At 46.2% G+C, this 24,393-nt stretch overlaps 2 protein-coding genes across 9 annotated transcripts in view; one reads left to right on the top strand and one right to left on the bottom strand.

Moving 5' to 3' along the window:
- Positions 1-17,755, bottom strand: part of LOC132763537 (erlin-1-like) — a 36,389-nt gene extending 18,634 nt beyond the window's left edge. Inside the window, exons 1-6 of one of the 4 annotated variants that reach the window (XM_067472001.1) lie at positions 17,580-17,755; positions 13,582-13,663; positions 12,977-13,023; positions 6,204-6,265; positions 5,969-6,094; positions 5,751-5,824 (exon numbers count right to left, since the gene is read on the bottom strand). In XM_067472001.1, coding sequence (XP_067328102.1) covers positions 5,751-5,824; positions 5,969-6,094; positions 6,204-6,265; positions 12,977-13,023; positions 13,582-13,663; positions 17,580-17,728 — 540 coding nt within the window. In that variant the 5' untranslated portion in view covers positions 17,729-17,755. The remainder of the gene's footprint in view (positions 1-5,750; positions 5,825-5,968; positions 6,095-6,203; positions 6,266-12,976; positions 13,024-13,581; positions 13,664-17,579) is intronic. The other 3 variants (XM_060757102.2, XM_067472000.1, XM_060757101.2) reach the window with 3 other exon arrangements.
- Positions 17,663-23,251, top strand: HDHD3 (haloacid dehalogenase like hydrolase domain containing 3). Of its 5 annotated transcripts, XM_067472003.1 has the most exons (3): positions 17,663-17,939; positions 19,461-19,535; positions 22,082-23,251. In XM_067472003.1, exon 3 carries the CDS (start codon positions 22,085-22,087, stop codon positions 22,805-22,807), a length of 723 nt encoding a protein of 240 aa, XP_067328104.1. In that variant the 5' UTR covers positions 17,663-17,939; positions 19,461-19,535; positions 22,082-22,084; the 3' UTR covers positions 22,808-23,251. The 5 variants fall into 5 exon arrangements, with proteins under 5 accessions (XP_067328104.1, XP_060613090.2, XP_067328103.1 ...); XM_060757107.2 differs by lacking the exon at positions 19,461-19,535; XM_067472002.1 differs by lacking the exon at positions 19,461-19,535 and having other exon boundaries at positions 21,744-23,251.
- Positions 23,252-24,393: the final 1,142 nt, after the last annotated feature.

Here is a 24,393-nt window from a genome sequence, read left to right as displayed (position 1 = left end):
TGGCTGCTGCTCTGTGCATGTCTCTTGGCCCCTAACTAACACTAAGGCAAGGGATCAAAGGGCAAAAGCGAAGGAGGATGTGGAGAAGGAAGAGGAGGAAGAGAAGAGAGAGAGAGGAAAGGAAAAAAGGAGGCAGGCCACACTGTGTGCACACACTCTGACTGACTGTCTCCCACACACACACTCCCACAGTACAAGGGAAGGAGGAAGGTGCCATGATGGGAGTAATAGGGACACACGAAACTGACATTGCTTGGAAAGGAGCCCCAAAGACCATCCAGCCCAACATCATTTGGCAGTAGGAGCCCACAGTGGCGCAGACCGACAGGTCACAGGCAGAGGCGGCCCTAGGTAATTTTCAACGATAAGCAAACAGTATTTTGGGCCCCCCCCCCCACCACCAATCATTGATATATATTTTCTGATTGTTGTGGGAGTTCTGTGCCATATTTGGTTCAATTCCATCATTGGTGGAGTTCAGAATGCTCTTTGATTGTAGGTGAACTATACATCCCAGTAACTATACTTGCTGCACTTGCTCCCTTGCCTGGCCCGCTTTGGGTCTGGAGGCGTGCCTGAAGACCCCGGTGTGTGCACCAAAAGTCACCTCTTCTGACTTTCTCCTCAGCCATTGGGACCAAGAGAGAGAGAGAGAGAGAGACAGAGGTGGAGATGCCCACCTTTCCTGAAGGTAGGTGCAAAAACAAAGGAGGGAGCAAAGGTGGGAGATACCTCCAGCAGGAGGGGCTCTCCCTCTCTCTTTCTCTCTCTTGGTCACAATGGCTGAAGAGAAAGTCAGGAGAAGAGGTGACTTTTGGTGCGCATGCTGGGGTCTTCAGACACACCTCCGGACCCAAAGCAGGCCAGGCACGGCGGCTCCGCCCCTTGGCCCACCCGCGGATTGGGGAGAGGAGGCGGGTGGAGCGCCGGGGGATTGGGAAAGGGAGCCGGTCATGGGGAAGGGATCGAACGTGGAGAACGATTGAGCGCTGGCTCTGCTCGCGCACCCGGTGGCCAGGTGAAGCAGGAACAAGAGGGGCTAGGCAAGGCTCAAGGGCCCGGCCCCTTTGGGAAGAGGATTGACCGGCAGCGAGGCAAGAAAGCCGAGGCTCCCCCCGGACTGCTAGGGCTGTTGTGAGCTGAGGGTCGCTCCTCAAGTGGCGGTCGAGGGGCATTTACAGAGGTGTCTCTGCGCCCCTGGCAAAAAAAAGTGTTCTGCAACCACTTACTTCGCGTAATAGATGAGCCGCCCCTGGTCACAGGTTTGAATCCGCAGAGAGCTCCAGCTCCTCATGCATGGGCATGAGAGAAGCCCCCCACAAGGATGATAAAACATCAAAACATCTGCGCATCCCCTGGGCAACGTCCTTGCAGATGGCCAATTCTCTCACACCAGAAGTGACTTGCAGTTTCCCAAGTCGCTCCTGACACAACAATAAAAATGGCAGTAATGGAAGACACCATCAATGCCCTCACAACAGATGGCCAACCAGTTGGAAGGGAGCCCTAAAGGCCATCCAGTCCAACCCCCTCCTTTCCTCCCTCCTTCCCTTCTCCCTTTCTCTGCTTCCCTTTTTTCTCCTTCCTTTACTTCTTTCCTCCTTCCCTTTCCCCCTTCCTTTCCTTTTCTCTATCACTCCTCCCTTCCTTTCTTTCCTTCCTTCCCTCCCTCCCTTTCTTTCCTTGCTTTTTCTCCTCCCCTCACTAGCTTCATCCTCCTTTATTAAATCTACAGTGTCACCCCTTCCACACTGCCATGTAAAATCCAGATTATCTACTTAGGACTGGATTATATGGCAGTGTAGACACATGCACACGCGCGCACACACACATGGATGGATGTTGGATCATTGGTTGGTGTGGATATACAATACTTTATATATTACTATTATATTTATTGCTATATAATACACATATATATTATTTATTTATTTATTTACTTACCTACTTACTGTATTTATATACCGCCTTTCTCAGCCTTTCGGCGACTCAAGGCGGTTTCCAACAAAACAGTAAAAATAACAGTACATATTGTTATATATATTACTATATTAAACAGACTCATAGAATACAGTTAGAAGGGACTCTACCATGGTATTGGAGGAAAACAGACAGGAAGGAAGGAGAAAAGAAAGGAGGGAGGGAAAAGGGAAGGAATGAAGGAGGGAAAGGGGGAAGGAAGGAAAGGGAGGGAAGGAAAGAGGGAAGGAAGGAGAGAAGGAAGGAAAGAAAGAAGTACCGAAGGAAGGAAGACAAGAAAGTAGAAAGGAAAGTAAAAGGGTAGGAAAGGCAGGAAAGAGGTAAAGGAGGAAGGAAGGAAGGAGCTATTTGCATAGGAGTGGCCTGATTGGCCAGATGTAAATTAGCAGGTGCTAAGGCACGAGAGATGGGCGGAGTCAAGAATGGCAGTTAGAGGAGGCTAACTGAACAGTTAGCTAGGGTAGCTAGCTAGTGCAGTTCAATGGAATCAAGGAGCTTGGAGAGCACAGTCATAGAATCATACAAGTCTAGAGTTGGAAGAGACCTTGTGGACCATCCAGTCCAACCTCATTCTGTCAAGAAGCAGGAAAATTGCATTCAAAGCACTCAACCAGATGGCCAACCAGAAGGAGCCTCCACCATAGTTGTAGAGAGGTTTAAAAGTGCAGAGTAGCCAGGATTTTAGCATCCGGTTAAGGAGTGTTGGTTTTTAGAATTCAGTTTTTAGGAGTAATATTATAAAAGCCTTTTTGCATTATAATATTATTATCAATATTATATGTGTATACATCCCGGATTGATTACTGCAACGCGCTCTACGTGGGGTTGCCCTTGAAGACTGCCTGGAAGCTTCAGATGGTCCAGTGCTCGGCGGCCAGGTTGCTAACGGGAGCGGCACTCAGGGAGCATACCACTCCTCTGCTGAACCAGCTCCACTGGCTGCCAATCCACTACCGGGCACAATTCAAGGTGCTGGCTTTAGCCTATAAAGCCCTAAACGGTTCTGGCCCTGCTTACCTCTCCGAACGCATCTCCACCTATGAACCGACCAGAACATTAAGATCGTCTGGGGAGGCCCTGCTCTCGATCCCGCCTGCGTCACAGGCGCGCTTGGCGGGGACTAGAGACAGGGCCTTCTCAGTGGTGGCCCCTCGGCTATGGAATGCCCTACCGGCAGACATCAGACAGGCACCTTCGCTGCTGACGTTTCGGAGAATGGTTAAGACCTGGCTTTATGAACAAGCGTTTGGTTAAGCAGTGCAACCAATCATAGGAAGACGGTAAATGGAACATAGGAATGGCACAAGGATTATGAGAACGGATCTGTTTTCAACTGAGGCGTTATGTTATGTCTGTTTTGTTGATCTGTCTTGTTGATTGTTAACTGTTGCGGATTGATGCTGTTGATCCTGTTTGTTGCATTGTTATGTTTTAATTGCACTGACACTGTTTGATAACTGTACCATGTAAACCGCATTGAGTCGCCTGTTAAGGGCTGAAAAATGCGGTATAGAAATAAAGCAAATAAATAAATAAATAATATTGATAATAATATTATAATGCAATACAATATAATAATAATAACAATAATAACAATATTACAATAGAATAATTATAAATTTCATATTGTAGGGGCAAAGAAACCAAAATCTTTCCCAAAAAGGCAGAAGCCCCTTTTCTAATAGGGAGGGCAAGGATGGACACCACAAAAATTGAATCTTTTAAACTGCAAAAAAACTATTTATTGCGTGGTCATAGCAAAAACGACAAACAAGCATACAGGGATGCAATCAAAGGGTTTGTCGCAACCCCCAATGGGGCTGCAGAGCATTTATAGTAAATGGAATGTACCTTTTCATTGGTTCCCAAAGACAAATCATTTCATTGCTCTAAGCTAGCTATGCAATTGTTCATTTGTTGTTTATGATGTTGATTGACATTATAGCACACGTGGGATGGCACAACTATGGCACAACTATGGTCCATTGTTTTCTGACCATGACTGTATCTTATCAGTTAGTCTGTTGCAAACATGGCTTCAGAGCGACTGGGAAACTTGGGGGTTCTAACTAGCCATCAGCTAGCTGGTTTTGTCCAGATATACTGTTATCCTTGAATAGTAACTTCTTCTTTGGAGCAATGATTTCTCAAACAATCAGCATTTTCTGTAAACATAGGCCTACTGCAGAAATAGGCCAATATGGCAATAACTCATGATATATGGGCATTGGGAACATCTCTGAAAATTCCTTTTTTAAAACCAAATCCCCTCTATTATTACATGTAATATTACTAATAATATTACAGTATACTGGTGTAGTACAATATGGGAATGTAACTAATATTGTGCTATGCTAATAATATAATATATTGTATTTACATATAACTTGTAAGCTGCTCTGAGTCCCCGTTGGGGTGAGAAGGGCAGCACAGAAATGTTGGAAATAAATAAATAAGGCTGGAGAAATACATAAACGAAAGTCACACAGAAACTATTCTTTTTAAAGTAACATCTTCATAAGAGAATACTCAATAACCCTCATTGTACCCACCAAGCATCTGTACTGTATATATATGTGACAATGTGTATTTTTATTCCTATGGTTATGTGTTGTTTAAACAGTAGTTAATAAATGGTAAGTATGTAGAATTATATTTTGTTAGAAATGGTGGCTGGCTTGGCCTGAGTTGCCATAGCAACGGGGGTGGAGCCAACTGTCACCTAGCTGCACGGCTGTTTGAAATAGGCAGTCTGTGACCGTTAGAGTTACAAGGAAGACTGAAATCTCTGGTGGGAGATTCAGGGAACTAGTCTGTGACCATTAGAGTTGCAGGAAGGACTGATTTCTCTAGTGGGAGAAACAGGGAAGCGTCTGTGACTGTTAGAGTTACAGAGAAGACTGAAATCTCTGGGTGGAGATTCAGGGAACTAATTTGTGACCAAAAGGGTTACAAGAAAGGACCCGGTAGTGATAGAGCTACAGGGGTGATTGATTCTGGGTTAAGAATCAAGGTTTGGCTGTGAGCCAATATAGTTAGATAAGTCAGGTGGCTTATTTGTAGTAAAAGAACGCTTGTTGAAGAAAGATATATCTACTCAAAGAAACCTTTTGAAGTCTGTTTAGTACCTAAAGTTATTCAGGAAACCTTATCAATGTAACTAACTAAGTTTGTGCCTCTAGAGAAGTAACAATTGAATCTGTTATACTCCTGTTAAATAAATGTGTTACTGTTTTCCTCCAGCCTTGCCTGATACAATTTCTCCTAAGTCAAACAGCCTACAAAAGAAGAAAGGTCAAATCAAGAATCAAATTAGAGCTACGCTATCAAATAAATAAATACTTCTGTAAATAATAGTCCCTTTATAAACCAGCTCCTAAGCTGATATTGATAATTGCCCGGCTTTCCTCACAAATTTGGTGGCAGTAATTTTACGCTCCTTTACAATATATTATTGAAACCATCACGCTTATGTACCTCAAAAGAGACAAATAAACGAACAGTTATTGTTTCATCTTATGCAAAGCCTCGCTCTCATCTCTAAACCCCAACATAAATACAGCAAGGCTCCTGAACATAAAAGGTGGCAGCAGAAATAAACCTTCCCTGCCTAATAAGTTCTTCCCATTTTTGGTGACAAAGATATTTAAAACCCTCTTGGCTCACTGATTCACCCCTTTACAGCATCCATAGGATCAAGTCTGAAATGATAGGTAGAGGGGCCGCTGGGGGTGGGGGGGGGGGCAACCTGCTTGCAGCGCCTGCCCTACCTGGATGGTGAGTCCCGGAGCCATGACATTGAGGTCTTCTTGCAGCGCCTGCTTCAGGTACTCATCAATCCGATCTGAAGTAGGAAGGGAGGGAGGAAGAGCTGGCTGTATGACCTCAAGGACCCCTTCCTGCTCTCAAAAGTGTGCTTGCACGTGGGGGAGGGGCTGTACGACCTCAAGGAGGGCCTCCCACAGCCCGGCCCTCCTACTGTGCTCACCAAAGAATTCGATGTAGACCTCCTGCAGGGTGTGGGCGCTGCAGAACTGGTTGAGCTCATGGTGGATCTTGTTGAAGATGAGGGCCTTGTCGTAATCCGCCGTGAAGTTCCTCACCACGTCGTACACTGCGGACGGAGCCAGCCCCTTCACTGAGGCGGACGGAGGCAGCCGTCTCCCAAGCACCCCCTCCCTCTCCTGAAGCAAAAGATGCAGCCCGTTGGGAGACTGCGGTACCTGCATGAGCGGAGAGCATGTTCACTACCTCGATGCGGTCGATGTAGATCATGACGCCACCGCTGGGGGGAGAGGGGGACAGTTTTGTTATTAGCTTTATTATATACTAGCAGTCCGCTGCCACGCGTTGCTGTGGCCCAGTGTGGTGATCTGGAAAATAAAGTAATGAGAAAGTGTTGGTTTCTAATAGATGTAATGTCATGATACTTGTGGGTAAACAGTACTTCTTGCTGTTTCTTTGGCAGTGTTGATGTGGAGATTGTCTGGTTTGCCTACTCTGGAACACGCAACATATCATTGCCCTTCTTTAGGGGTCCCTTTCAAATCTTTGATACTGCATCTGTCATATACATATATGACCAGCCACTGCCATAGAGTTTCATCTATGCTGATGATCGTGCCATTACTGCTCAAGCAGGGAGCGTTGAGATGGTAGAACAAAAGCTCTCCAAAGCTCTAGGTGCTCTTACTGCCTATTACAGGGAAAACCAGCTGATCCCCAACCCATCCAAAACACAGGCATGTGCCTTTCATCTCAAGAATAGAGAAGCATCCCGAGCTCTGAAGATCACCTGGGAAGGAATCCCACTGGAGCATTGCAGCACACCCAAATACCTGGGAGTCACTCTGGACCGTGCTCTGACCTACAAGAAGCACTGCCTGAATATTAAGCAAAAAGTGGGTGCTAGAAACAATATCATATGAAAGCTGACTGGCACAACCTGGGGATCACAACCAGAAACACTAAAACAGTGGATGTGGCTCTTAATGAGACATGCCGCATTATCACGGGGTGTCTGCACCCTACACCACTGGAGAAATTACACTGCTTAGCCGGTATTGCACCATCTGACATCCGCCGGGAAGTAGCAGCCAATAGTGAAAGGACCAAGGCAGAGACATCTCCAGCTCATCCCATGTTTGGGTATCAGCCAGCACGTCAACAACTTAAATCTAGAAATAGTTTTCTAAGATCTACAGAGACACTCGCTGAAACACCTCAGCAAGCGAGAGTCCAAAAGTGGCAGGCTCAAACCCAGAACCTCAACCAATGGCTGATACCAAATGAGAGACTCCCCCCTGGGCACACAGAAGACTGGGCGACTTGGAAGGCGCTGAACAGACTGCACTCTGGCACCACGAGATGCAGAGCCAATCTTCAGAAATGGGGCTACAAAGTGGAATCCTCGACATGCGAGTGTGGAGAGGAGCAAACCACAAACCACCTGCTGCAATGCAACCTGAGCCCTGCCACATGCACAACCTTCTTGCAGCAACACCAGAAGCACTCCAAGTGGCCAGATACTGGTCAAAGGACATTTAATCAACTACCAAACTCACAAATTTTGTATTTTGTCTGTTTGTTTGCTTTGTTCTGTTAGAAATGTAATATAATTTGACTGGTTGTCCTGACATGAAAAATAAATAAATAAATAAACATATATGGGTGTGTGTGAATGTCTGGATGGCCCTTTGTCAGAAGGGCTTTGATTATGTTTTCTTGCCCTGGTGAAGAGAGTTGGACTGGATGGCCTTAAGGCAGCATTTCTCAACCTGGGAAGGCAAGACCCCTCATCGCGCTCATCTCTAAACCCCAACATGGTTTCTGGGAGGTCACCAGAAGGGTGTCAAAAGGGTCACCAGAAAACACAGTATTTTCTGTTGGTCATGGGGGTTCTGCGTGGGATGTTTGGCCCAATTCCATTGTTGGTGGGGTTCAGAATGCTCTTTGATTGTAGGTGAACTATACATCTTAGTAACTACAACTCCCAAATGTCAAGGTCTATTTCCCCAAAACTCCATCTGTGTTCACATTTGGGCATATTGAGTATTCCTGTCAAGTTTGGTCCAGATCCATCATTGTTTGAGTCCACAGTGTTGTCTGGATGGAGGTGAATTACGATTCCAAAATTCAAGGTCAATGCCCACCAAACCCTTTCAGTATTTTCTGTTGGCCATGGGAGTCCTGTGTGCCAAGTTTGGTTCAATTCCATTGTTGGTGGAGTTCAGAATGCTCTTTGATTATAGGTGAACTATAAATCCCAGCAACTACAACTCCAAAATGACAAAATCAAATTTTTAAGTTATGGTGACTCCTTGGATTAGTAGACTTGTGGCCAAATTTAGTGGCAATTCCTCCAGTGGATTTTGAGTTATGATGTCACCATTTTTGTCTGGTTTGCCTAGTCTGGAACAGCAACTTATAACTGTCCTTCTTTAGCAGTCCCTTTCAAATCTATGGCACTATATCTGTCATAACATGTGTGTGTGTGTGTGAATCATATATATTTATCGATATCTATGGCTGGATGGCTCTTTGTCAGGAGGGCTTTATGTTTTCTTGCCCTGATGAAGGGAGTTGGACTGGATGGCCTTAAGGCAGCATTTCTCAACCTGGGGTTTGGGACCCCTGGGGGTGGGGGTTACGAGGGTGTGTCAGAAGGGTTGCCAAAGTCCAGCAGAAAACACAGTATTTTCTGTTGGTCATGAGGGTTCTGTGTGGGAAGTTTGCCCCAATTCTGCCATTGGTGGGGTTCAGAATGCTCCTTGATTGTAGGTGAACTATAAATCCCAATAACTACAACTCCAAATGTCAAGTTCTATTTCCCCCAAACTCCATCTGTGTTTATATTTGGTAATATTGAATATTCGTGCCAAGATTGGTCCAGATCCATCATTGTTTTGAGTCCACAGTGCTCTCTGGATGTAGGTGAACTACAACTCCCAAACTCAAGGTCAATGCCCACCAAACCATTCTAGTGTTTTCTGTTGGTCAGGGGAGTCCTGTGTGCCAAGTTTGGTTCAATTGCATCGTTGGTGGAGTTCAGAATGCTCTTTGATTATTATAGGTGAACTATAAATCCCAGCAACTACAACTCCCAAATGAAAAAATCATACTTTTTTGAGTGATGGTCACTCCTTGTGTTGTGAGATGTTTTGTTACCAAATTTGGTGTGATTTCATTCATTGGTTCTTTTGTTTTTAAGGTACTCATTATGCACAGCGCATTAATATATAGATAGATAGATAATTATTATTATTAGCATCGCTATTATTATACTATATTGCTATATTATATATTATTTGTATTATATTATTATTTTACATATATACAGGCCATCCCCAAATTACAAACATCCAACTTACAAACGACTCCTACTTAAGAACAACAGGGCTGAAACAACAGGATGTATTATTATTATTTATTATATTTATTATATTTATTTATTATTTTGAATATTTGTACTCCGCCCTTCTCAACCCCTTGGGGGGGACTCAGGGTGGCTTCCAATTGGCAGCAATTCGATGCCTCAATATAATAAAAGCAGTCAATAATTATAAATAGTTAAAAACAATACAATTAAAATCTACTAAGAATTACCACTCTGGTGGCCATTATTACCCAAAAACTGTGGTTGGATGCTCCATCAAATGTATCCATAATCCATTTCCAAGCCATTGTCAACATTATTATTGTCACTGTCCACTTAATTATACACTAGCTGTACCCGCCACACGTTGCTGTGGCCAACCTTCCCTCCTTCTTTGTCTTCTTTCTTTCTCTCCTTCTTTCCCTCACTCTTTCCTTTTTTCTTTACCTTTTTTCTTTCCTTCTCTCCTTCCTTCTTTCTCTTCCTATTCCCTTCTTTCACTTTTCTTTCCCTCCCCCTTTCTCCCCTTTCTCCCTTCTCTACCTATTCTTGGACTGCAACTTCCAGCAGTCCTCCTAATTTATCTATATACCTACTTATCTCTATCTAATCTATCTTATCTATCTGGAGGATTGCTGGGAGTTGCAATCCAGAAATAGGAAATTGGAAATACGCAGGGATTGGGATGCTCTCATAGAAATCCAAGGAGAAAAATGCTTGCATCTTGGAAGCAGTGCATTTGGATCATACTCCTCTCCTAAAGGGGTATGGGAGCTGTAGTCTGGAAGAGAGTGAGGATATGCTATTGTGTGTTTTGTTTGCCAGGTGGAGTCATTTATGCGCATGTGCTGTAGAGACTTTTTGCTTTTTTTTGGCTTTTTAAGTCCCTTCTGCTGTGTTTTTTTAGTGTTTTATGAGTGACAGTCACTCATTGGCCTGATAGTATCTTGTGTCCAAATTTGGTGTCAATTTGACTAGTGGTTTTTAGTTACGTCAATCCCACAAACAAACATTACATTTTTATTTATATAGATTATTAGTATTATTTATTTATTTATGACATTTATATGCCGCCCTTCTCAACCCGAAGGGGACCCAGAGCGGCTTATAATATATACATACAATATATTATATTATTAGCATAGTACAATATCAGTATTATATATTACTACATTGTACTATACCATTATATTGTAATATTATTAGTAATATTACATGTAATACAAAATACATAATTATAATACCATATTATTATTATTATTATTATTATTATTATTATTAACTTTATTTGTACCCCGCTAGCATCTCCTGAAGGACTCGATGCGGCTTACAAAGGCTAAGGCCTCAAAACACAACATAACAATACACAACCTAAAGCAAATTAAAAACAGTTAAAGCAATATTAAACAACAAACAATAAAACAATACACCAAGACACAATAAAACTGGGCCGGGTCAGAGTAATGGGTGCAAGATTAAAAGTGCTGATGTGACAGGTGATACGTAAGGATTATAGGATAAGTGCAGTGTGCCAGCAATCTTAATTCTAATAAAGTGCTTCTGGGACTTGTTGTTGGAGTTTTCCTATTCTGGAAAGGAACAGCCAGGTCTTCAAGTTCTTCCTAAAGACTGCCAATGTAGGGGCCTGTCTAATGTCTTTGGGGAGGGTGTTCCAGAGTCGGGGGGCCACCACAGAAAAGGCCCTGTCTCACGTCCCCACCAAACGCGCCTGCAATGCAGGCGGAATCACGAGCAGGGCCTCTCCGGATGAACGAAGTGAGTGCGTGGGTTCATAAACGGTGATGCAGTCACGCAGGTAGGATGGTCCCAAACCGTTTAGGGCTTTGTAGGTAAGCACCTGCACCTTGAATTGGGCTTGGAAAATAAACGGCAGCCAGTGGAGCTCCTTGAACAGGAGGGTTGACCTCTCTCTGTAAGGAGCACCAGTTAACATCCTGGCCGCCACCCGTTGGACCAGTTGAAATTTCTGAGCTGTTTTCAAGGGCAGCCTCATGTAGAGCACATTACAGTAGTCCAATCAAGAGGTGACCAAGGCATGGACCACCCCGGCCAGATCAGCCTTTGCGAGGTACGGTCACAGTTGGTGCACAAGTCTTAATTGTGCAAAAGCCCTCCCGGACACCGCCGACGCCTGAGCCTCAAGCGTAAGCGATGAATCCAAGAGGACTCCCAAACTGCGGAACTGTGGCTTCAGGGGGTGTGTAACCCCGTCCAACACAGGTTGCCACCCTATACCCTGGTCAGGTTTGCGATCGAACAGGAGCACCTCTGTCTTGTTAGGATTGATCTTCAGCCTGTTCCTCCTCATCCAGATAGACACAGCGGTCCAGGACCCGGGAGGCCTCCTTGGAGTTGGGTGGAAATGAGTAACAGAGTTGTGTGTCATCTGTATAGAGGTGGCACCTAACTCCAAAACTCCAGATGACCTCTCCCAGCGGTTTCATGTAGATGTTAAAGAGCATGGGAGACAAAATAGAGCCTTGCGGGACCCCACAGGTCAAAGGCCAGGTGTCCGAGCAGGCATGTCCCAGCTTCACCATCTGGGATCGACCCTCCAGGAAGGATCGGAGCCACAACAGAACCGTGCCCCCAAGAGCTATCCCAGAGAGTCGACCCAGAAGGATACCATGATCGATGGTATCGAAAGCCGCTAAGATGTCCAAGAGAACCAATATTATTATTAGTAGTATATTGTATTATGTTGTAATATTATAATACAATATATTACATTACACTATGTTATATTGTTAGCATAGCACAAGAGACAAGGTGGAACTGTCCCCTGCCTCCCCTCCGCCCTTCACTCTGGCCCAGAATGGCAATTGGTGCTGGTGGAAGGGGTCCTATACTCTCTCTTTCTCTTTATACACACACACAATATTATATTATTGATATACAATATTATATATTATTCATATTATATTATTTTTTCACATATATACAGGCTGTCCCCAAGTTACAAACATCCAACTTACAAACGACTCCTAGTTAAGAACAATAGGGCTGAAACAACAGGAAGGAGGACTCTTACATTAGTATTATTATATTAATTATTGGTATATTAGTATTATTATATATATTAGTAGCTTGGGGACCCAGCAATGCCCAGGTTATTTCAAAAGGGAATTTATTGGCTGGGTTCAGTACTCTCTGGGTAAGGGTGAACTACAACTCCCAGGTCAATCGTACCCCAACCTCGTGAGTATGCACAGTTGACCCTGTGTTCCAAGTTTGGACCAGGTCCGTCGTCGGCTGGGTTCAGTGCTCTGTGGATGCAAGTGAACTACAAGTCCCCCGTGGGTGGGTCAGTCCCCCAAACTCCGTCCCCTACGTTCTGTGGGTCATGGGAGGGTCTGTGTGCTATGTTTGGTCCATGTCTGTCATTTGTGGAGGTCGCCGTGGTCTCAGGAAGTGCGTGAAGGCACTGCAAGGCCCATCCTCCTTCCAAAGGGTTAAGGGAGAGGCAGTGGGCGGGCTCATGCAAATTCCACACCAGTGGGGAGAGAGAAAGGAACCCTGGGATGTTTGTGGTGGAGGAAATACATGACCTCCATTCACCCAGAAGCCTGTTCGCAGCAGGAAGGACGTGATTCAGCGTACCTGGTCCCGCAAGGCACGTTCTTCACCTCGTCCGTTTGCAGTGTCGTCTGAAGGGAGAAGAAGGAGGAGAGCTCTCTTGTCAAGGGAGTCAAAGGGGGTGGGGCCTATGCTGACCCCGCCCCCTCCTTTCTTGGAAGGCCAATTCCCTGCCTCGTGGTAGAATGGAGGTGGGCTGGATGACTCCGGCATTCTGGGATTCTGCCCTCCCTGTCATCAAGGGAGTCAAAGGGGGAGGGGCTTCTACTAGCCCCACCCCCTCTTCGCTTCCGCTTATTCAAGCTGTCGTCAAGGGAGACAAAGGAGAGGGATTACTACCCGCCCCGCCCCCTTCCCATCGTTCAAGAAGTGGTCCTTGTCAAGGGAAACCAAGGAGGAGGAGCTTCTACTAGCCCCGCCCCTCTTTGCTTCCAGTTTCAAGCTGTGGTCAAGGGAAACAAAGGGGGGGGCTTCTATTAGCCCCGCCTCCTAACCACTTCTCACGATCTGTCAAGAGAGACCAAGGGGAGGAGCACCTACTAGCCCCGCCCCCTCCCCTTAATACTCCCTGTTGTCAAAGGAGACGAAATGGGAGGGGCTTCTGCGTCACAAGAGGGCATGGCTCCTACCTGGACGGCGTGGAAGGAAGTGACGAAAGGGAGCATGATGTGGAAGCCCGGCCCGCTCAGCGAGGGCAGCAGCGCCCCGCCCCTGAGGGGAGAGAGGGAGGGGGGAGAGACAGGGTCAATCAATCAATCAAAACTTTATTACAGTCCATGACCAGCACAAAGTGTATATACAAATCCAGATCACAATATTGGGACCCAGTCCCGTACATTCACATCAAACCCAAAGGGTTATAGACTTCAAACTCCAACAAACTTTGAAATCTAAGCTAAAAACCAATGCAAGATGTTATTAAAACTTAACTCAACCCACAAGACCATCCGACGCAGTCTAAAGAGAGATAGTGAGGATGGCACCGGGAAGGGGGGGAATATCCAACCCTATAAATATTAGTCTATATCTGATTTCCCATCTATATTTCAGGAGAAGCTTAGGTATTTTAACCCTCAATTATTGTCCGCCGAATTTTAATTGCAGCCGTGCAGAACTTAGCGACGTTGTACGTCACAGCCGAGTTTGTGTCTGAGAGCAGCAGATCTACATAGAATTGTCCAGAGCGTCCTGGATATTTAATTGTCCATGGTAAGATGAGACGAGATCGAATGTCTCTATAAGTCAGGCACTGCAAAAGCACGTGCTCTGTTGTTTCTATGTGACCTGAGACAGGGACATAGCCTCTCAGAATATGGGGTTTTCTGGTAACGGCCTTCCAGTACGGCGGAAGGAAGCGCATGGCATCGGGCCAAGGTGAAGGCTCTCCGGTGGCTGGCTACCTCCAACACGGTAAGATATTCCATAGGGGAGGTACAGTCCCTGCTGTCTGCACCAGTAATAAAGAATGGGGCACTAGATAGGTCTGTTTGGCGCTCAATGTCTATTATTCGTTGTTTACTCTCCCTGTTGTGCCACCTCTACAAAGTTCTGGAGAGACTTATTTTGCATAGAATTATGGAAAAAATAGACCCATGTCTGATCCCACAGCAAGCTGGCTTCAGAAAAGGCAAAAGCTGCACATCGCAAGTGTTGAACCTGACTCAGCACATAGAAGATGGCTTTGAAAGGCAGCAGATCACAGGAGCTGTCTTCATAGACCTGTCCGCAGCCTATGATACTGTGAACCACCGCCACCTCCTGAGAAAAATGTATAATATCACAAAGGACTACCACCTCACCCGCCTCATAGGAAACCTGCTACAAAACAGGAGCTTTTTTGTTGAGTTCCAGGGCCAGAGAAGCAGATGGCGGAAACAGAAGAACGGCCTACCTCAGGGGAGTGTGCTTGCTCCATCCATGTTCAACATCTACACAAATGACCAGCCACTGCCAGAAGGGACAGAGAGTTTCATCTATGCTGATGATTGTACCATTACTGCTCAAGCAGGGAGCGTTGAGACGGTAGAACAGAAGCTCTCCGAAGCTCTAGATGCTCTTACTGCCTATTACAGGGAAAACCAGCTTATCCCCTCCCCAACCCATCTAAAACACAGACATGTGCCTTTCATCTCAAGAACAGAGAAGCATCCCGAGTTCTGAAGATCACCAGGGAAGGAATCCCACTGGAGCACTGCAGCGCATCCAAATACCTGGGAGTCACTCTGGACCTACAAGAAGCACTGCCTAAACATCAAGCAAAAAGTGGGTGCTAGAAACAATATCATACGAAAGCTGACTGGCACAACCTGGGGATCACAACCAGATACAGTGAAGACATCTGCCCTTGCGCTATGCTACTCTGCTGCTGAGTATGTATGCCCAGTGTGGAACACATCTCACCACGCTAAAACAGTGGATGTGGCTCTTAATGAGACATGCCGCATTATCACGGGGTGTCTGCGCCCTACACCACTGGAGAAATTACACTGCTTAGCTGGCATTGCACCACCTAACATCTGCCGGGAAGTAGCAGCCAATAGTGAAAGGACCAAGGCAGAGACATCTCCAGCTCATCCCATGTTTGGGTCTCAGCCAGCATGTCAATGACTTAAATCTAGAAATAGTTTTCTAAGATCTACAGAGACACTTGCTGGAACACCTCAGCAAGCGAGAGTCCAAAAGTGGCAGGCTCAAGCCCAGCACCTCAACCAATGGCCGATACCAAATGAGAAACTCCCCCCTGGGGACACAGAGGACTGGGCAACTTGGAAGGCGCTGAACAGACTGCGCTCTGGCACCACGAGATGCAGAGCCAACCTTCAGAAATGGGGCCACAAAGTGGAATCCTCGACATGTGAGTGTGGAGAAGAGCAAACCACTGACCACCTGCTGCAATGCAACCTGAGCCCTGCCACATGCACAAGGGAGGACCTTCTTGCAGCAACACCAGAAGCACTCCAAGTGGCCAGATACTGGTCAAAGGACATTTCATCAACTACCAAACTCACAAGTTTTGTATTTTGTCTGTTTGTTTTGCTATGTTCTGTTAGAAATTTAATATAATGGACTGGTTGCTCTGACACGACAAATAAAATCTGGGATTTGGCTTGGTCATATCCCATGCTGGTTAGACCCAGAGATGCAATTGTGCCTAGTCCCTCCCTTTGCCAACTGGATTGAAAGTTGTCGTTCATAATGAGAGGTGCAAGGCCCAGTGGAGAGAGGGATAGTCTGAGCCAGGAATTCAATATTACCACCCACACCATGGCCTCAACTCTCAAGGAGCCAGTCTCCAGGCGTAGGGTTTTTTATTTATTTATTTCGTGTCAGGGCAGCCAGTCAATTATATTACATTTCTAACAGAACAAATCAAACAAACAGACAAAATACAAAACTTGTGAGTTTGGTAGTTGTTTAAGTGTCCTTTGACCAGTATCTGGCCACTTGGAGTGCTTCTGGTGTTGCTGCAAGGAGGTCCTCCATTGTGCACGTGGCGGGGCTCAGGTTGCATTGCAGCAGGTGGTCAGTGGTTTGCTCTTCTCCACACTCGCATGTCGAGGATTCCACTTTGTAGCCCCATTTCTTAGAGCCGTAGCAAACTAGGATTTTGCGAGAGCAAACTAAGCCAGCATGAGCGATGCTCCGCCTCTTTCTCCGCCTATTTCCCTTTGCTAGGGCAGCGTTGCGAGCATACGCTCGTGTCGCAGCAAACTACAGGAAGCTTGCGCTCGGGCTTGCTCCGAAGCCCCGCCTTTTTTCCCCCGAGGCTGCTCTCTCTTTTGCTAGCGTGCCTGTTTTCCATTGCAGAGGGCAGGGATGCGAGCGTACGCTCACTGTTGAATTCTGCCAACTGCGAGAGTACACTCGCATTGCTTCCCTAGCAAGGGAAAACAGGCACACTAGCAAGAGAGAGAGCAGCCTCAGGGAAAAAAAGGCGGAGCTTCGGAGCGAGCTCGAGCACAAGCTTGCTCTCGCTTCCAGTAGTTTGCTACGGCTCTTTGAGCCGTCGCAAACTCTGTTCCTGCGAGAGAAAACCTTGCTAGCATGTCCCTGACGTCACGAGACTCCGCCTCTCTCCCCGCCCCTTTCTCTGCCCCTTTCTCCATGCGAGCATGGTTTTTCCTTTGCTAGGGCAGCATTGCCCGCATTTTCTCTCAGTTGGCAGAATTCAACTGAGAGAAAATGCGGGCAATGCTGTCCTAGCAAAGGAAAAACCACGCTCGCAAAGAGAAAGGGGTGGAGAAAGGGGCGGGGAGAGAGGCGCAGGCTCATGACGTCAGGGACTTGCTAGCAAGGGTTTCTCCAGCAGGAACCTAGTTTGCGACGGGCCTTAAGGTTGTCTCTGCATCTCGTGGTGCCAGAGCGCAGTCTGTTCAGCGCCTTCCAAGTCGCCCAGTCCTCTGTGTGCCCAGGGGGGAGTCTCTCATTTGGTATCAGCCATTGGTTGAGGTTCTGGGTTTGAGCCTGCCACTTTTGGACTCTCACTTGCTGAGGTGTTCCAGCGAGTATCTCTGTAGATCGTAGAAAAAAGGAAGGGTGTGACGTCAAAGAGCCTGCACTTCCGGGCCCCCTCCTCCTCCTCCTCCCTTCTCCCCCTCCCCGTGGCGGCGGCGAAGAGGCTGCTCACCGGAAGTACACGGCCACGTGCCCCTCGTGGACCTGGTGGACGGAGGCCCAGAGCAGGCCCGCCAGCGCCGCCCACGCCGCCCCCGCCGCCGCCCACGGGGCCATGCTCCCGCCCGGGCGCAGGTGCAGCTCCGCCGGAAGTGACGTCATCGAGAAGGCGAAGTGGCAGTGCTGTTCTCCGCCCGCTTTTCACAGGCACGTGCCGGAAATGACGCTCGAGAGAAATCTGTGAAGGACGTCTCGGCAAAGCGGAAGTGGATTCTCCCCGCCTCTTCTGTCGGCCGCTAGATGTCGCTGCCTGGCCGCCAAGGAAGGAAGGGAGGAGGGAGGTGGGCGCCCTTCCGCCTGGCTGGCCCTCGAGGTGAGGCTGCCCTCCGAGGCTTCTGCCCTGAGGGAGAGTTCGCCCCAAGCGGGCCCCGCGCGCCCTCCTGCCGCCTTGCCTTTCCCCGCCAGGAAGACCCGCCAGAGTTGGCCTAACAACAGGCCGCGGAAGGGACTGGGCGGCAGGAGAGCTCGTGGGCTGAAAAGGAAGAAATCTTGTACTCTCTCATTACTGAATTACATTACATTAGTAGTAGTATTTTTATTATACATTGTATTATTAGCATTATTATTCTTCATTGTTTTATTATATAAAATATTGTTATTGGTATAATATTTACATTATATTTTTATGTTTTTGTATTATAGTATTAGCATTACTCGTAATATATATATATATATATATATATAGTATTTTATTATAGTATAATATTGGTTAATAAACCAATATTATACTATAATAAAACGAACACTATATATATATATATATATATATATATATATATATATCTTACTTTGGCGATCCCTCATTAGACAAGTAAGATGGTCTTCCATGATGCGTTTCCTTGTGGGTCCGTATGTGGCTGTGGAGCCCTATTCTTGCTCTGCTTCTTCTCCCACAGTGAGGGCATTGGTTTCCAGGTGGAAGGCGGTCCCGGTCAGGGTTGGCTTGACGCGCCTTCCTCCTGGCACGTTTCTCTCTTTCACCCTCCACTCATGTCTCCTCGAATTCTGCAGCACTGCTGGTCACAGCTGACCTCCAGCTGGAGCACTCAAGGGCCAGGGCTTCCCAGTTCTCAGTGTCTATGCCAGAGTTTTTAAGGTTGGCTTTGAGCCCATCTTTAAATCTCTTTTCCTGTCCACCAACGTTCTGTTTTCCGTTCTTAAGTTCAGAGTAGAGCAACTGCTTTGGGAGACAGTGGTCAGGCATCCAGACAACGTGGCCGGCCCAGCAGAGTTGATGGCAGAGGACCATCGCTTCAATGCTGGTGGTCTTTGCTTCTTCCAGCACGCTGACATTTGTACGCTTGTCTTCCCAAGAGATTTGCAGGATTTTCCGGAGGCAGCGCTGATGGAATCGTTCCAGGAATTGCATGTGACGTCTGTAGACAGTCCACGTTTCGCAGGCATATAGTAGGGTTGGGAGGACAATAGCTTTATAGACAAGCACCTTGGTATCCCTATGGATGTCCCGGTCCTCAAACACTCTCTGCTTCATTCTGGAAAATACTGCACTCGCAGAGCTCAGGCGGTGTTGTATTTCGGTGTCGATGTTGACTTTGGTGGAGAGGTGGCTGCCAAGGTAGCGGAAATGGTCAACATTTTCTAATGTTACACCATTAAGCTGTATCTCTGGCATTGGGGAGGGAATGGCTGGTGACTGCTGGAACAGCACTTTGGTTTTCTCGATGTTCAGTGACAGGCCAAGCTTCATGTATGCTTCTGTGAAGGTGTTTAGAGTGGCTTGTAGATCTTCTTCTGAATGCGCACAGACAACATTGCCATCAGCATACTGGAGTTCTATAACAGATGTTGTTGTAACCTTGGTTTTGGCTTTCAGTCTGCTGAGGTTAAACAACTTGCCATCTGTCCGATAGATGACTTCCACTCCGGTGGGAAGCTTCCCGTCAACAAGGTGAAGTATCATAGCAATGAAGATGGAGAATAGAGTTGGGGCAATAACACATCCCTGTTTGACACCCGATTCCACCTTAAATGGGTCACTTTGGGAGCCATTGCTGCCCCCTCACCACGACAAGGTGACAGTCCATCGAAGGGGGTATAATAAAATATATAATTATTACAATATATTAATATATAATATAATAATATTATATTATATATTAATATATTGTAATAATTGTAATAATTATATATTATATTATTATATATACACACATACATATAGTCTGTCCCCAACTTACAAACATCTGAATTGCAAGTGACTTTTTTCTCTGATGGCAGATTATATTACATTATTAGTATTATTTGTATTATACATTATTTTATTAGCATTATTATATTGCATTGTTTTATAATGCAATATATTATTATTGGTATATTGTTTGCATTACTATATTTTTATGTGTTTATATTATTAGCATTATTTGTATTATTATATATTAGTAGTATAGTATAAGTGTCATTATAGTATATTGTTTTATTATATTATAATATTATATTATATTATCTCTCTTCACCACAGTTGAAGAGAGATATTGTCTCTAAGCTGGATTGTGTCCAGAGGAGGGCAACTAAAATAATCAAGGGTCTGGAGAACAAGCCCTATGAGGAGCGGCTTAAAGAGCTTGGGCATGTTTAGCCTGAAGAAGAGAAGGCTGAGAGGAGACATGATGAGGGCCATGTATAAATATGTGAGGGGAAATTATAGGGAGGAGGAGGGAGCAAGCTTGTTTTCTGGTGCCCTGGACACTAGGACGCAGTGGAGCAATGGCTTCAAACTACAAGAAAGGAGATTCCACCTAAACATTAGAAAGAACTTCCTGACTGTGAGAGCTGTTCAGCAGTGGAACTCTCTGTCCCGGAGGGAATGTGGCGGTGGCTGCTTCTTTGGAAGCTTTTAAGCAGAGGCTGGATGCCCATCTTTTGAGGGTGCTTTGAATGCAATTGTCCTGCTTCTTGGCAGAATGGGGTTGGACTGGATGATGGCCCACCAGGTCTCTTCCAACTCGAGGATTCTAGGATTCTATGATATTATATTGTATTACATTATATGTTATATTATTATTAGGTTGTCCCCAAGTTACATACATATAGGTTGTCCCCAAGTTACAAACATCCTCTGGTGGCGCAGCGGGTTAAACCATAGCTGCTGAACTTGCTGACCGAAAGATCAATAGGTACCGCTTCTGTGGGTACATAACAGAAGTCGTGCCAGTGGCCACATGACCTTGGAGGCACCTACGGACATGTCCGACTCTTTGGCTTACAAATGGAGATGAGCACCCAAGTCCCAGAGTCTGACACAACTAGGGTTAACATCAAGGGGAAACCTTGGCCTTTTTACCTTCCTCTGGCAGGTATAATCGATCCCCTTTGGCCAGATGAGTTGCACTGAAAGGCAAAATGTTACCATTCTAATTCTTCCTGCTTTCTTTGTTTGCTTGATTAGTCAATAACTAACCAAAGCAGGGGTTATTAAGGCAGCCTCTGGCATGAGTGAGTGGCCAGGACAGCAGCCGAAGGAAGGGACACTTCACCTGCTTCCAAAGGTTGGCTGAGATCCAAAGGGGCCTCTGGGGAGAATCATCATCATCATCATGATTATATATATATACAATTATTATTAATAATAATATAGTATAATAATGTGAGTCTTGACCTCCCTTGTGTTCCCTTCCCTTCTGTTCCCTTCCAATCCACTCTGTTCCTATTCCATTCTATTCCCATTCTATTCCACTCTGTTCTTTTTATTCCCTTTTCTACCTTTTTCCTGTTCCATTTTCTATCTCTATACCCTTATATTACTAATAATAACAACAACAATAATAATACTTAATTTATAACTCGCCCTCTCTCTCCCTGAGGGGACTATTCCCTTCTATTCCCTTCCATTCTGTTTCTTCTCTTGCTATTCCATTCCATTCCTTCTATTGCTATTTCATTCTATTCCATCTATTCATTTCTTTTCTCTCCATTCCTTTCTATTCTATGCCCTTCTATTCCTTTGCCTTTCTATTCCCTCCTACCCCATTCTATTTCTATTCCATTATATTCTGTTCTATTTCCTCATATTCTCTTCTATTCCATCTATTTCTATTGGATTGCCTACTATTGCTTTATTTATTTATGACATTTATATGCCGCCCTTCTCACCCCGAAGGGTACTTAGAATGGCTTACAAGATATATATACATAAAATATATTACATTATTAGCATAGTACAATATCAGTATCATATATTATTATATTGTACTATACCATTATATTGTAATATTATTAGTAATATTTCATGTAATATAAATATATATTTATAATATATTATTAGTAGTAGTATTATATTCAATTCTTTTCCTTCTATTCCTATCCCCTTTTCTTTCATTCTATTCTGTTCCAATCTCTTCTGTCCTACCCTCCTATTCCCTTCTCTTCCTATTCCCTCTTATCCCCTTCCCTTCTATTACCGTCCATCTCACCCATCCCCTCCTGCTTCCCTTGCAGGCCATGCTACTGTTGCGGCTGCTGACGTGGGATGTGAAGGACACACTGTTGCAGCTGCGTCTCCCAGTGGGCGAGTGCTACTCGGCCGCGGCACGCTCCTGGGGCCTGGAGGTATCTCCCCGGGCAATGGAGGCTGCTTTCCACCAGGCGCACCGGGAGCGCAGCCAGCGCTTCCCGAACTACGGCCGGGCACAGGGCATGGGCTGTGAGGAGTGGTGGCTGGGCCTGGTGCATGACACCTTCCGCCGTTGCGGCCTTGCCCAGGAGGTGGATGCTGGCCTGCTGGGCACTCTGGCGGAGCAGCTCTACCGAGACTACAGCCGGGCGGAGTCCTGGGAGCCACTCCCGGGTGCCCTGGAGACCCTGCGCCAGCTGCAGGAAGCTGGCCTCCCCATGGCGGCCGTCTCCAACTTTGACCGCCGCCTGGCAGAGCTCCTTCACAACTGCGGCCTCAGGGGACACTTCTCTTGGGTGCTCAACGCGGAGGAGGCCGGCTTTGCAAAGCCTGACCCGCGGATATTTCTGGAAGCCCTGCGCCTCTCTGGAGCTGACCCAGGCTTGGCTGCCCATGTGGGGGACGACTACGAGCACGACTACCGGGCTGCCCGCCAGGCCGGGATGCACGCCTTCCTGCTCGCTGGGACTGGGACACCACCAGCCGGAGTGCCCCGTGGACACCTACTCGAGTCCCTCTCACAGCTGCCCAGCCGGATCGGCAGGGCTTAGTAGACTTGGGCCCGAATCAGTTTTAACAAAAATGATTTGTAGTTTTTGGTGGGCTGTTTTATATGATATCCGAAAACGGAATGGGGAGGAGTGAGACAAGAAGTCCAGCAAAACAGATCAAGAGAGCCAGATTGTATTGGTTCTGGAGAGGAAGGAGTTAAGTCTGCTATGTACCTGAGGCAGGGGCATGCCGTGTCCTCGGAACAGCAGCAGCGTCCTCCTCCCTTCTTGGAAAGTTCCCTCCTCCTCCCTCCAGGGAGGGCCCTGCTGTGAACTCGCTTTCCCAGCAGCATTTGCATAGGGCGGGCATTGAAAAGTTCCTCTAGGAGAATGACGAGAGTTGGGTTTCTTTCTCTGTGGGTTTCCCAGCCAATAAAAAGCCAGGTGGTGTCCATGCTCTGATTGGCTGAGAATGGGCACAACCAACGACTACAATTCCCAGAACCCTCTCTTGCGTTTTGTCTTTTTAAAAAAAATGTTATGGTTTAAACTTAAAATAATTCTAAAAAAACAGTAGATTGGTGAATTGTTTTGAAACTTGGTGGGCCTGCAGTTGGAAATGGGCTCTACAACTGAGGTTGGTTTCATGCGGACAGGCCTTAAAATGGCTGAGGGTTGAGCCTTTAAAGTTTCACGTTGTAGCAAATGGGGCGAATCTCTGCCGAATGAAAATGACAAAACCCCTCCCCATTCAAGTAACTTCCCAATAAATGCAATGGGGGATCAGCCAACAATGGACCCCAAAGTGGCATGCCTTTGGCCGAATTGCACATCTCTAGAGATTAGGGGTGGGATTTCTGGGGCTCTGTCTCTGTGCAGTTGGCTGGGAAGGAGAAAGGGGCGGGGCCAACACCACTCTCCTGGCATTAATCCAGGCCCTCCCTCCAGTGCTTTGGACATCCTGTGGTCTCAGCCCCTGTGTTCTTAACTAGGAGTAGTTTGTACGCCAGTACGTTTATAGCTTGGGGAGGGGCTGTGTGTATACACACCGTATATGCTTGACCTGAATATAAGCCATGGCACCTAATTTTACCACCAAAAAAAGGGAAAACTTACTGGCTTGAGTATAATCCGAGGGTGGAAAATGCAGCCACTACGGGTCAATTTCAAAATTTTATTTATTTATTTATTTATTATTCAGACTTATATGCTGCCACACCCCTGGGGCTTGGAGCGGCTTACAAGAACAGGCTAAAATCTAACACAATTTAAAACAATTTAAAAACAGCAATATCAAAGATCAAAGGCCTGTCGAAACAGATATGTCTTACATGCCCTGCGGAAAGCTGATAAGTCCTGCAAGGCACGGACTTCAGGTGGCAGAGTATTCCAGAGTGATGGGGCCACTGCTGTAAAGGCTCTGCGTCTGGTTGCTGTTATACACAACGTGTTATACACATTGGGAATTTCCAAAAAATCTTGTTCCTCAGAACAGAGGGATCTCGGGTTGGTAGGGGGTGAGGCGGTCCCTCAGGTACATCGGCCCCAGACCATGCAAGGCCTTAAAGGCAAGTACCATCACTTTGAAAGTGATCTGGTGCTCAATTGGTAACCAATGCAGCTGTAGTAAGATTGGTGTTATGTGA

This window comes from Anolis sagrei, chromosome 11 (genome assembly GCF_037176765.1).
Source record: "Anolis sagrei isolate rAnoSag1 chromosome 11, rAnoSag1.mat, whole genome shotgun sequence".
NCBI classification, from domain to species: domain Eukaryota; kingdom Metazoa; phylum Chordata; class Lepidosauria; order Squamata; family Dactyloidae; genus Anolis; species Anolis sagrei.
This window is presented reverse-complemented; position numbering and strand designations above follow the sequence as displayed.

Bases quoted from the DNA above. Each gene is read 5' to 3' on its own strand.
- HDHD3 (XM_060757105.2), top strand. From the start codon at position 21,076: ATGAGTGAGTGGCCAGGACAGCAGCCGAAGGAAGGGACACTTCACCTG. The intron at 21,133-22,081 runs GTTGGCTGAGAT...CTTCCCTTGCAG, and splicing joins CACTTCACCTGCTTCCAAAG to GCCATGCTACTGTTGCGGCT.